The 12,841-nt window shown below is 41.4% G+C and overlaps 1 protein-coding gene across 1 annotated transcript in view; it reads right to left on the bottom strand.

Moving 5' to 3' along the window:
- Positions 1-11,044, bottom strand: part of MYBPC3 (myosin binding protein C3) — a 64,240-nt gene extending 53,196 nt beyond the window's left edge. Inside the window, exons 1-3 of the mRNA XM_077928554.1 lie at positions 10,888-11,044; positions 2,149-2,415; positions 851-982 (exon numbers count right to left, since the gene is read on the bottom strand). Coding sequence (XP_077784680.1) covers positions 851-982; positions 2,149-2,415; positions 10,888-10,912 — 424 coding nt within the window. The 5' untranslated portion in view covers positions 10,913-11,044. The remainder of the gene's footprint in view (positions 1-850; positions 983-2,148; positions 2,416-10,887) is intronic.
- Positions 11,045-12,841: the final 1,797 nt, after the last annotated feature.

The raw sequence follows: 12,841 nt of genomic DNA, 5'->3' as shown, positions 1-12,841 counted from the left end.
ACAAAATTATGTAACATACATTATGTCATCGTTACATTATTGCACTCCATTCATTTCAATTTAAAGAAAACACAATGCAAGTAGATTGCATATTGTTTGAGGACTGAAAGCAACAGCTAATACTGATCGTATTTGCTGGACTGATTCTCCAGCATCCCTATTTGCAACTGAAAGGCCCTGGGGTCAACCCCTGGCATCTCCAGGCAGGCCTGGGAAAGACTCCTGTCTGAAACTCTAGCTGTTGCTAGTCAAATGAGTTTGATAGACCCATTATATGGCTTTGGAATGGAAATGCAGCGAATCCAGGGCAGAACAGAAAATGCCTTCTTACATTTGTAGATGGCTTCCTATGCCCCTACCTGTAGAAGGAAAACAGTGTGTGATTTACAATGTATTTGGACCAGTAAATAGGGACAGTTGAAGTGTATGCACAGGCCTGCATTTTGTAATACATATATGGTGCTGCGAGTGTCTTTGTTTTTCCCTCTGGTACAAAGACACATTTATTCAACACATGTATGAAGTAATATATGAACTGGTGCCCGTTTGTACATTTAATATAGCCAAGGCTTTTTTCCCAGCAGGAACTCACTGGAACTCAGTTCTGGCACCTCTCAGGTGGGCGCCATTGCCATGCTAAGAGAACAAGGGAGGTGTTCGTGGTGAGTTCCAGCACCTCTTTTTCTAGAAAAATAGCCCTGGATGTAGCTCACAAGTTCATTCCTGTTCTTCTCTTGCTAGTTACTATTTTTAACTGTTTCTACTTTTCCCATTGAGCCTATTATGTTATTATTTTCATTATCCCATTATTCCAACTAGAGGGAGACTACTACCATCACATCTTGTTTACCTTCTGAACTCTTGCTATCACCTGTAGGTTCATTTGAGATAGTTGGCTGAGGAGTATCTGCTCCTTTAGGTGCATCTGAAACAGCTGGTTGAGGAGCAGGTTCAGGAGGAGGAGGGGTCTCTTCTACCTTTTCTAGAAAGGAAGGGAATCAAAGAAAAGTAATTAAAAGACCCATGTTATTTTCTATATATAAAAATGTTTTATTTCAGTTTCGCAATAAGAATGAATAAGGGACATGCTGAAAACCTGGTGCTTTTCAGCAAAGTATAGTGTGTTATTTTAAATGGTGTCTCATGTTACATGCATGATCCTACGGTATATGCACAATAGCATCCAAATCAGCAATGAATAAATCCATACTTTTTGAGCAGAATGCATGCTCAGATGATGCAAAATTTGAGAAAATGATGCAAAATTGCATCATTTATGCATCTGTCAATAGAACTGGTCTTACATTTTTGCTTTTTAGGGTTTGAAATTTTATTTTAAGAAGGCTTTAATGATATAAGTTAGAAACTTGGAAATATTAGAGCAGCTAAAACACTTGATGCTAAAAGTGGGGGAAGTGGCTGTAGAGCACAAGATTATTATTATTTGTGGGTTTTCTTTCCTGCTCTTACATGAACTTTGCAATGAACAAAGTAGACTCTTTTTAGAACAGTTAAGCTCTGGCCACACAGGCAACTCAGTTTCTGAAGAAGGCTTTATATCTTTGAAGGAATATAATGAGAGAAAAGATGAAAATGAAAAAAAGATTAGCTGCCTCGTTTCTGTCAAGACACCCAGTCAAGAGTGTATCGTACAATTGTTTTCTCAAACCTGTTCTCTGTAGGGTTGTCCGGAATGGTTTAGCTGCATAAAACTGCAAGTGAACTGGGGCAGCATTCTTGCTTGTTCCTTCTCAGGGAAAACTGAAATGTCTTTTCGCCCTTAAAATTGATGTCTCAATCATGCCCTTGACTGCAGAGAGACCAATATGCGAGGGTAGATTGCTGTGGAGTGCTGGGTTATTCACGTATTGTCAGGGCCATAAAACAATGCTTGACTGTTGAGTTTACGTCCAAGACAAAACCACAACCCTGGTACCATGCATTATAATTTATCCCATTTGGACTAACGGCCTTATTTGCAAATTATATCCAGTTAGCAAGAAAGTAGTTTCCCAGTGAAGAGAGTACCATTAGCTCAATAATTTATGTCTTAAAGGCTTTTGAGAAAGGCCTGATGAAATAACCACTCCATCACAATGTCTCTAATGAGGTTGTGTGCATCCATGAACCATCTTGAACCCCATTTACCTGGATCTTTGACTTTGAGTTCAAATTTGACCTTCGAACTTCCGGCAATGACAGCATATGTCACATCATCCTCTTTTCCGACACTATTGATGGTCAGTGAGTGTTTGTTCCCCTCTGACTTGATGACATACTTGTCACTTGCAGCGATTTCTATTCCATTTCGCTGCCACTTCACCTTGATACCTGTCTTCTCTGTCTCTGCTTCAAAAACAGCAACACCTCCTGCAACAACATCTGTTGTCTTTGGCTTCTTGATGAATGCAGAAGCTAAAGAGGAAATGAAAAGGCTTATTTTCCGCAGCAAGGCTGACAAATGCATGCAGATCTGCCCTTTCCCCCCACCCACTCTTCTACCTACAGTGCATATGAAATTGAATTGGATAACAAAAAGAATAAGACTGTGAGAAATCAGAAGAATACCTTGGGCACGAAACATCTTCCTTTGGGGGACTGTTGCGTTTTTAAGATTTTTTTTATATGGCGGGAATTTCATCTCATTTAGTCTACTTAGAAATGTTGGCAATTTTAAATTTATTGCTCATAAAAGCACAATACAGAAATTCTGAATTGCTAACATCATTGTGACATATGCTTGCCAACACCCTATCCCATTTTTGTGTAGAATTCCTCATTCACAACTTGTATTTGTTTAAATCACTATTTCACACTAAACTGTTTCCAGCTTCTACAAATCCTGTTTATTTTTTGCTTGAGCAGCTCTATTAATTCCTGGCAAAGCCCTCTTGAGAGAATTGTTTACATTTTCCATAATAGTTTGTCTATGAAAGAGATAATGTTTTAAATACTTCTTCTAAAAATTAACAATTTCATATTAATTTTATTGACTGTGGGGCTAACCCAAAGTTCATCCTGCTACCATGCACAGCTTGATTCTAAGTTCCAGTGGAATTTACTTATACCCAGGACATATTTGTATATTGTTCTGACACCTTTGTTTTTATCCAGCTGGCAACTGGATCTTTTACGGTTTTGTATTGGTCTTTGGTTTTAAGCAATTTAATAAATGGCTGACTGACTGATTGACACAGGAAAAGCCAAGGGCATTTTCTCCTTGAGGTGGAGCAGCAATTGCACACCCCATTTCCCAAATCAAAGTACATAGCTGCCGATACGGACTGCCATACATTCAGATCTTCCTGAACTTTTCGCCGATTGTCACTGCTTGCGGCTGTGGTATACCTGATATGTCAGGGAAATTCTGGACATATGGAAATCCTAGCACTATGATAGACACACACCCATTTATTTGACCAGTCAAAAATCAGTGTCTTTCTAAGCCAAGGTTGGGAACCTGTGAACTTACAAGTGTTATTGGACTCCAATTCCCATTCGCCCCACAGTCAAGCATGACGAAGTGCTGGAGCTGCAATCTGGCAGCATCTGTCAGTCCACCCTGTGCTCTTGCTGTTTAAACATCTGGGAAGACTCATACAAAACAAGTCCCCTGAAGGCAGAACTCTATTTGTGCAGCTGAGTGAAAGCACCAGACAAGTTGACCCATTGTGTTTGCACCATGTATATTATTATTTAAAATCCCCTTCCAATGGATATTAAGTAGCTCTTTTAATACTCATTAAATTCATATTATATGCAGAAATTTACACGTATCACAGATGCTAAAACACAGAAAAAGGAGGTGCAGGGTCACAGGGAGATCAAAGCATATGTGGTGACTGGTACTGTGTGGCTATGCACCAGGGAGCTTTTTCGCAGTCTCTCTAGCACAATTGGGAGTCAAGCCATTTTGGAAGATTACCAGGAAGCTCAAACATCTACCATTTGGCTCCTTTCCCCATAGCATTGGGTTTAAAAAGATTTAGAGAAATATTTCTGTCGAAGCCCAGTCATCATCACTCATCCTATTAGCCTCAAAAGCTTTTGTAAATATGTTAACTGCTTGACAACAATGCATCCTGCAAAAGTTCCAACTTTTAAATGGCACCTTTTCAGCTGCAGTCAGGAACTCCCGGCTGTGCTGCAGGGCTGTTCACAAGAGGGAGGTTTTCTATTTATATACTATTTTTTAAAAAATCAAGCTGCTGTAGAGTTGAAACACACTGCAGCTCACAGGTAAGATTCACACATTATGTTTTTCTATCATCATGATGTTATCTCACATTGTTCTTCTCATACATCACTTCAGCTATTCTGTTGAAATGACTCAGCTTTACAAACAAATAAAAATAGTCTCCTTCCCTGAACTTGGATATCTAATATCTCTTTCTCTGAATCATCCTGTAATATCCATTCCCATTCCATTTAAGGTAATTCTTAATGGTTCTTCCTGAAGTATAGCCATGTCAACATGTTGCTGCCAAATGATTAGTCAAGTGTCTTGTCCATAAAGCTTTCGTGTTGTACTCTGGTAAACTAGTACAGCTTCCAGCCAGAAGGACACTGAGAATTTGTGTCTTCTCAGATGTCTCCAGTTCTTCCATGGCAGTTATGCCATGCTGTCCCCGAACCCCTGGACTGCTACCATCTTAAATCAAATGTTTAGATAACTTCCAATTATTGCGCAATTGATAATCTAGCCTTAGCTGCACAAACATACTAATTACTGAGAAAAAAATTGATTTCATGCAACGTCACAGTCAGTGTTAAGGATATGACAAAATATGGATCAATTAACCAGAAAATTGTGTATTTTACCAAATCACACCTCTTGGTTGCTTAAATTTGCATTTCTAAGCTGAGAGCGAGTGTCACAATTTCATCCAATGAGCATAAAAACTAGTTCCAGAACTTCTTAAAAGCCAACAAATTAACACATGCCTTAATTCCACCATCCCCCTTTGAGCTTGCAACCCTGCATCAAATGCCCCCTTGGCCTCCCTCTGATTGGCTCTGGGGCCATAAATGCCCCATGCAGGCTGCATACCTTAGGTAATTTCTCACTGGGCTCTACCCCAGGCTCACCAAAAACTACAGTCACTGGGTTGTCCTGCATAATTTTGCCCTTGGACCCACTCAAGACTGCTAGCTTTCCCCTTAGCCAAGACTTGAACTGAAGAAGAAAAAAGTAAGGTAGTCCAGTTTATTGACCCCCCAAAATTTTTTTAGGTGAGTCATGGTCCCCACTCCACCCATTTAAAAGGGGTTTCCCTCCAGCCCTTCTTAATTTGATGATCCCCAGCAAAGCTCTGGTCTTTAGTTCACTCAGGCTCATATATGCATTCCTCCCCTCCAAAGATTAGATTTTTGAATGTGAGAATCCATGTTCCTTTATTTGGTTTTACTTCCTGTGAATTCCAGCACAGCCATGGCACACATGAAAAAGAATGATAATAGTATTTTCTTCCAATTTGCCTCCAATCAACAAAATAACTGCCATGAGTTTGGCATGTACATTCGAATGCTCCAAGTGTGTCAGCGAAGGAACTTGTCTAAGTGTTTTGTTCTGGAGCTATATAACGTTACTATAAATTCCTCAGCTGAAAAGAGGCAAAGGCACTTTCTGCACTTATAGGCTTAGCTACCCCTTGATCCCAACTTGTCAAGTCTCGCTATCTTACATTCTTCTTCCCCTTCAGCAGCTGAGGCTGTAAATTCCAGTAACATGAGTAAAAGGCTAGCAATAAGATGGACACACACACACACACACACACACACACACACACACACAGCCTTACTTTATAACCTTGTGTATATAATTGTTCTGTACATCTGTTGTGCCACTGGTGCAATAATGCAAAATAATTATATTTATATTTCCCTCCCTTTTTACAGTTCTTCTAAATCTGCAGATAAAAACAAGTAATACTTAATGTATGACTAAAGAATTGCATAACCTTCAAGCTCTTCAAAAAGAAAACCTAGTAAAACATTCCAGTCTGTGAAATCTAATTATGCTTCACTTAGATTCCAAGAGGAATTTAAAAAGCACAAAGAGACTTACGGCAGGTTAAAGGCCAACAAATGTATTACCGCATAAGCTTTTATAGACTAGAATCTGAAAGCTTAAAACAAGTGCAATAGTCTTTAAAAGTGCCATGGAACTCACATATCTACTACACTGGAAATTATTACAGAGTATCACTGCTCTTCCCACAAAACTTTATAAGATGATTCCGTATTTGGAAAATCCATTTTATCGCTTCCCTGTTTGACCCTGTAATTGTTCCCAAGATTACAGATACATTAACAAAATATATAATAATCATTTCAGAGCACTTCATTAATTCAGAAATCATTGAACCAAATGTCTTCTTATCCCATATTGCAAAAGGAGGTGCAGGGATGAGACTGGAAGTCTGGAAAATAGTGTTGTTCATGACTGAGGTAATATTTGATAGAAGATATGGTATATTGTAGGGATGCAGGTGGCACTGTGGGTTAAACCACAGAGCCTAGGACTTGCCAATCAGAAGGTCAGCAGTTTGAATCCCCGTGAGCTCCCGTTGCTCGGTCCCTGCTCCTGCCAACCTAGTAGTTCAAAAGCACATCAAAATGCAAGTAGATAAATAGGTACCGCTCTGGCAGGAAGGAAAACAGCATTTCCGTGTGCTGCTCTGGTTCACCAGAAGCGGCTGAGTCATGCTGGCCACATGACCCGGAAGCTGTACGCTGGCTCCCTCGGCCAATAAAGCAAGATGAGCGCCGCAACCCTAGAGTCAGCCACGACTGGACCTGATGGTCAGGGGTCCCTTTATCTTTATTGTATATTGTATGTTGCTTGAGGGGGCAAAACCTTACTAAAATCAGGGAGCCCAGGGAGAGATGGTAAGCCCCCATCAATAGCAACAGGAGAACACAAGAGCCCTGCAGTTCAGAGACCTATCTGGTTGAGCATCCTGTTCTCACAAGGACCCAACTAGAGGTCTATGAAAAGCCTACAAGAAGGATATGAGCACAACAGCACTCTTGCAATTGTACTCAACAGCAACTCGTATAAAGAGGTATGCCACCTGCCGCTTCCTCTTCTTCCTCCTCCCCACTGCCACTGCCACTACCACCAACACCACCAGTTCCCTGCCTAGTTTCCTTTTCAGCTTCCTTTTTCTCATCGATTTTGGGTGGAGGGAGGCTGTGGAGTTGGTGGTGGCAGAGCCATCAGCAGCGGAGGGAGGGGGCAGGGGTGGGGCAGAGTTGTTATCGGCAAGGGGCAGGGAAAGAATTGGCAGGGGAGCAGCTGGTAGAGGTGGGGGTCGGCATTTTCTCAGTGGCAAAACATCCTGGGCCAGCCCTAGCATAAGCCCCAAGTAGCAAGGCTGAAGTGGGCAAGCTGGTGTTCCAACTGCATTTGGAGACAAAATTCTCCCCAGATCAGGTCTGAGAAAAAACAGGACAATGTAGAAAAATACTAGAATGCAGCCATGTTCTCTGGAGACACACACACACAAACACACATACGAGTGGTACCTCGGTTTACGAACTTAATCCATTCCTGAAGTCTGTTCTTAAACCAAAACCGTTCTTAAACTGAGACGCGCTTTCCCTAATGAGGCCTCCCACCGCCGATGCCCTTCCACCGTTTGGATTCTGTTCTTAAAGGTAAAGGTACCCCTGCCCGTACGGGCCAGTCTTGCCAGACTCTAGGGTTGTGCGCTCATCTCACTCTATAGGCCGGGAGCCACGCTGTCCGCAGACACTTCCGGGTCACGTGGCCAGCGTGACATCGCTGCTCTGGCGAGCCAGAGCCACACACGGAACGCCGTTTACCTTCCCGCCAGTAAGCGGTCCCTATTTATCTACTTGCACCCGGGGGTGCTTTCGAACTGCTAGGTTGGCAGGCGCTGGGACCGAGCAACGGGAGCGCACCCCGCCGCGGGGATTCGAACCGCCGACCTTTCGACTACTTCCGGTTTTGCACAGTTCATAAACTGAATAGTTCGTAAACAGGGATGTTCATAAACTGAGGTACCACTATATATAAAATTTGTAAAAATGGAGTGAGCTGGTGTCTAGTCTAGTGTGGAAGCAACTCCTAAAAAGCTGTAGGTTTAAATTTTCCACCAAAGCTCCTACGTAAGTGAGAAAGACTTCAAGCCCTTTTGCCAGCATGATATAGCAAATGGCAGGACTTGTCTTGAACCTCAATGGTTATGCAGAAGAAAGAATTTTCAATAGGTGCAGCTTGTCTCATTCCCGCAAAAGTGCAGCTGCAAAACCTTCCTTCTTTTTTAGAACTTTTGAAGATACAGAAAGAAGCACTTCTACTGCATCTGATCACCCAAATGATCTGGTTTTGGAAGTTGATCAGGAACACAGGAAGATACAGTGGAACCTCGGGTTAAGTACTTAATTCGTTCTGGAGGTCCGTACTTAACCTGAAACTGTTCTTAACCTGAAGCACCACTTTAGCTAATGGGGCCTCCCGCTGCTGCTGCGCTGCTGCTGCACGATTTCTGTTTTCATCCTGAAGCAAAGTTCTTAACCTGAGGTACTATTTCTGGGTTAGCAGAGTCTGTAACCTGAAGCGTATGTAACCTGAAGCGTATGTAACCCGAGGTACCACTGTACACGTCTTATCCAAGGTCAGACTATTTCTCCATCTGGATTATGACTATCTGTTCTGACTGGCAATAGTTCTCTAGAGCTCATTGCAGACATATTTCTTATCACTTGCTAACGGAGCATTTTAACTGGAGACCTTACTCATGCAAAACATGGGCTCAGCATTTGGTTCCACAATGCTTGGGATAACATGACAGGTCAAACTCAGAGAAGCAATAACATAGTTCCCATAGACTGGGAATTGATTCAGATTTTAGGACAGCAGACTAAATACCCTCAGGATCCCAGATATATTTCCCTATTGTTTAAGTTATCTGCAAGTTGAATGTACATACTATATAAGGAACAGCTTCAGTCTTCCCTGTTCACACCAGTAGGTGTTCACATTTTGTGTTTGACCCTGCCTTCTAATTTGTTGATTGAATTATGATGATTAAGTTGCAACTGGGCATGCACACAGATAGCTTGCAGGCACACACTGTCTTAAAAAAACAACACCCCCATCCAGGAAGCGTGCAAAAGCATACAGTAAGGCAACTGTAAATTCTCAGCACACAAGTTTTAATGTGCTTTGCTTCTGCCTTTTTTGGTCTTGTGCAATCTGAGGGATCAAAAGGGAAAGAAAAACAGCTCCTTCTTCAAGAGCCCTGGAAACAGAAATGAAAAAGCCTGTAAATTCCCAGCACACACATTTCAAGGATGATGGGACTTGTAGTACACAAAATCTGGAAGGTACCATACTGGCTACCTCTAGTTTACTGCAAAGTGTGAACAGGACTTCCAAAGTGTGAACATTGCAATCAAAGCTCTTCACCATCAAGTGTGCATGGTGAAGAACTATGGTAAGTCACAGCCCTCTGGCAAAATCATCTATAATAAACAGATCTACATAACCATATGTACTTATACATCACACTTTTATGTCTATGCATACAGCCTTTTTCAGATACCATTTAAAAACATGTGTGAGGCAGCTTAAGTCACACAAACCATATATTTCAAGCACACTTTACATGCAAACAAGGCAAAAGGATACAACCTGTTAACACAGCAAACACTGTATAATGTGTGTGTTTTTGTGTATAGCTAGACAGACAGATAGAACGACATACAAGAAAGTGCAATATTCAGAAGCACTATATGGGGGGAAAACTAATTTAAATCAGGGAAATATCAGTTGTTGGGCGACTGTACTTTCTCTGCTTACCAGCTGCTTGGAAATGAAAAAGAGACTAGACTTATTCACTAGTTTTTATATTCTGGCAAACATTAAACAATTAATTATATAAAACATTTCAAATGCAACAATGAATGCCACCTTCTCCAGTCATTATATTACAGAGACAGAACTTGAGAAGAGTGTATGAATACTGTTTTCAGAACAGCAGTTGTTAAATACTTATAGGTAAGGTCAGTACTTTTTTTCTTAAAAAAATGTTTAGGGGTACTCTCATTTTCCTACTCATATTTCAATACTGCCCCTCAATGAGGCCAAACTTAGATTCACAAAACGTTTAGGGGTATGCATACCCCTGCATCACCCCAGAAAAAAAGCAATGGGTAAGGTCCAAAATTATTTAGATGCTGCAGTTGTAGACAATTAAAAGAAGACGAATATTTACAACCATAAATTTTGTTTTCTTTCTCTGCACTACCTAGCCTTTCAGAGAAGATATAAAAGTGACTTTTCTGGTGACAAAATCTATTCTGACCCTATACCACCTTTCAAAGAGGAGGAAGGCTATACATTTACTATTTAGGGATCTCAGAGTGGCAGGCAAGAACCAATCTTATAGAGAAAAATGCCTCGTTTTCTCATTCAGCTGTAAACTTTCATTTGCCTGAAAGAAAGTGATGGAGAAAAAATAACAACAATGGGAGTCACTTTTCTCCTCCACAAAGAAAGCTTCCAAGAGATGTACCACACCCTGCTTCCTCCAACTTGAAGGTGATGAGGAGAGGAAATGAAGAACTGGGAAATGAAAACCATTTTACTTTTGCCCTTCTTGATTAGATGTTTGTGTGGTGGTGATATGTGTTTGTTTAAATGAAGCTAATCCCAGTTAATTTAATTATCCTTGAATTAGGCTTCTATGCGCTTACTTCAAAAGAAAGCCACCTGTTTGTTTCCCCCTCAGTACAGTTGTTGCTAAGGCATCTTGTTTCACTGCCTGATGAGGAAACCTGCTCCACCTAGCAGTCTCTCTCCCAAAGAGGAAGGCAATGCTCATTTTTTCCCCTGTCTCTAGTTGAAGTCCTTACCTGGTTTCTTTACAGGTTCTGGCATCTTAAGGCTGGCTCACCAGGAGCTGACTGAGTGAGACTGCAAGGAGACTGAATGACTTCCAAGTCCCCCTGCTAAAGAAATACTACTGGGATGCCCCCTCCTGCTCCTCCCTCTTGTTCCCCAACTGTTGTCAGCACCACTACCTTATCAACAGCACAGAGCACTTGACAGAATTCTTCCAGCCAGGATAAATATAGCTGGGTACCATGCGTCAGGGAGTGTGAACCACTCAAGAACAGGCCCTGCTGCTCATTTGATGGAAGACAAATCCAAGCGCACACCATGATGCTCTTTGCCTCACCCTCTCTGCCATTTGCAATTTGCATATTTATATGTGACCACACACACTGAACCTCTAAATACACTGGTTTCTTCCAGGCGACACTGCTTATTGGGCACCATCCTGACTTGTTTTCACAAAGCTTGTGAGGAGGTCAGATAACATCAGCTGTTGAGCATTCATTCTGATTTCTTTGCAAGGAATGATGTTGCACCAATGCAATTGTTATCCTACACTTTCCAGTACATTTCCCCATGCATTGCAAGAAGTAATATATATATATATATTGGAGGGGGGTACATTGATTTTTTATGTGGAAGACATTCAGAGGAACTTTAATTGCACAACCTGAATTTGCCGACATGTGACTTAATCACATCCAAAAATAGTGACAGCCTGGAAGTGCCCACCATGGGCATGATCCGGCCAGTTAGGCATTTTTAAGTCCCCTTCATTTAAATGGGAGAGGTGATGAGTGAATGCTCAACTCTCTCCCACTGAAATCAATGGGATAGAAACAGGCTTAACATTGGCTGAATTGTCTCCTTTGTTTTTGGCAAATGGTAGACTTGGGTGCCCAAACCTGACCATCAGCAGCGCCCTGACTTTGCAGCACAGTTGAAAGAGAGTTGACTCCCAAAGCTCGAACAGACTTGCATGGGAGAGGAGTATAACAGGGGTTCACTCAGGAAGAGTGTTGGGTGTCTATGATCCACACATTATAAAAACTTATATCAACCTTGTAGATTGCTGTCAGGCTTTTATCAAAAGTTAAGTTTACTTTTCATGCTTGCAAAAGTTTTCCTCTCTTTGTGCATTGGCACTTGAACACAAAGAATGACAGTGGCCTCATTTTTGCCTAGCATAAGGTTTCTTCTTTTGAAAGTGAACCTGTAAAACGTGGTTTAGGACTGAGTTAGGGTTTTTTTCATATCTACCCTGCCAATGCAGACTCCTCTTAAATAGTTTAACTCCACCTCCTTCCATTATGAAAATTGGGCTGTGAACTGGCAAGCAGCCCAATCATATTTGTGGCTCTTATATAAACTTCTCAGCTGTTCTGTTTTAAAACACATATTTATTTCTTTGGCTCAGATCTCGTCCTCATGCTCAAAGGACACATGGACAAGGAATGATTTATGCCCCCCCGCCCCCCACTGCTACTGTGCTGCTAGCTACCAGATGGCAGCATTGTAATGATAATACATATTACCCAGTCTGTGCTGAGGCTCCTTCACAGACATACTCCGATTTTCAGAGCTCACTCATCTCCCTTTGTAAGGAGTTTTGAGGTCATTAACTGGACACTGAACTTTATAAGGTTTGCTTCAAGCCATCAGAATCCGCCTTGGTGCAATGGATAACATTTCTTTTGCCACCCAGACATTGACCACACATAGTGGCATATTATCATGGTTAAGAGACTGAGCTATGAATCTCAAAGTTCCCTACTCAAATCTTGTTTCTGTCAGGAACTCAGTGGCTTTTTCCAAGCCACTCGTCCCCAGCCTCAACCCCACTACCTAAAAATAAAAAATGGGGGGGGGGGTTTAATAATGCTGATTTACCTTACACTGTTGCTGTTAAGGATTATAAATAGATAATGAATATGAGGCATTTTGATGTAAAATACATATTACCCATAATAC

The sequence above is a fragment of the Podarcis muralis genome, chromosome 1 (genome assembly GCF_964188315.1).
Source record: "Podarcis muralis chromosome 1, rPodMur119.hap1.1, whole genome shotgun sequence".
Taxonomy (NCBI): Eukaryota; Metazoa; Chordata; class Lepidosauria; order Squamata; family Lacertidae; genus Podarcis; species Podarcis muralis.
Note: the sequence above shows the minus strand (reverse complement) of the source record. Positions and strands in the feature narration are given on the sequence as shown.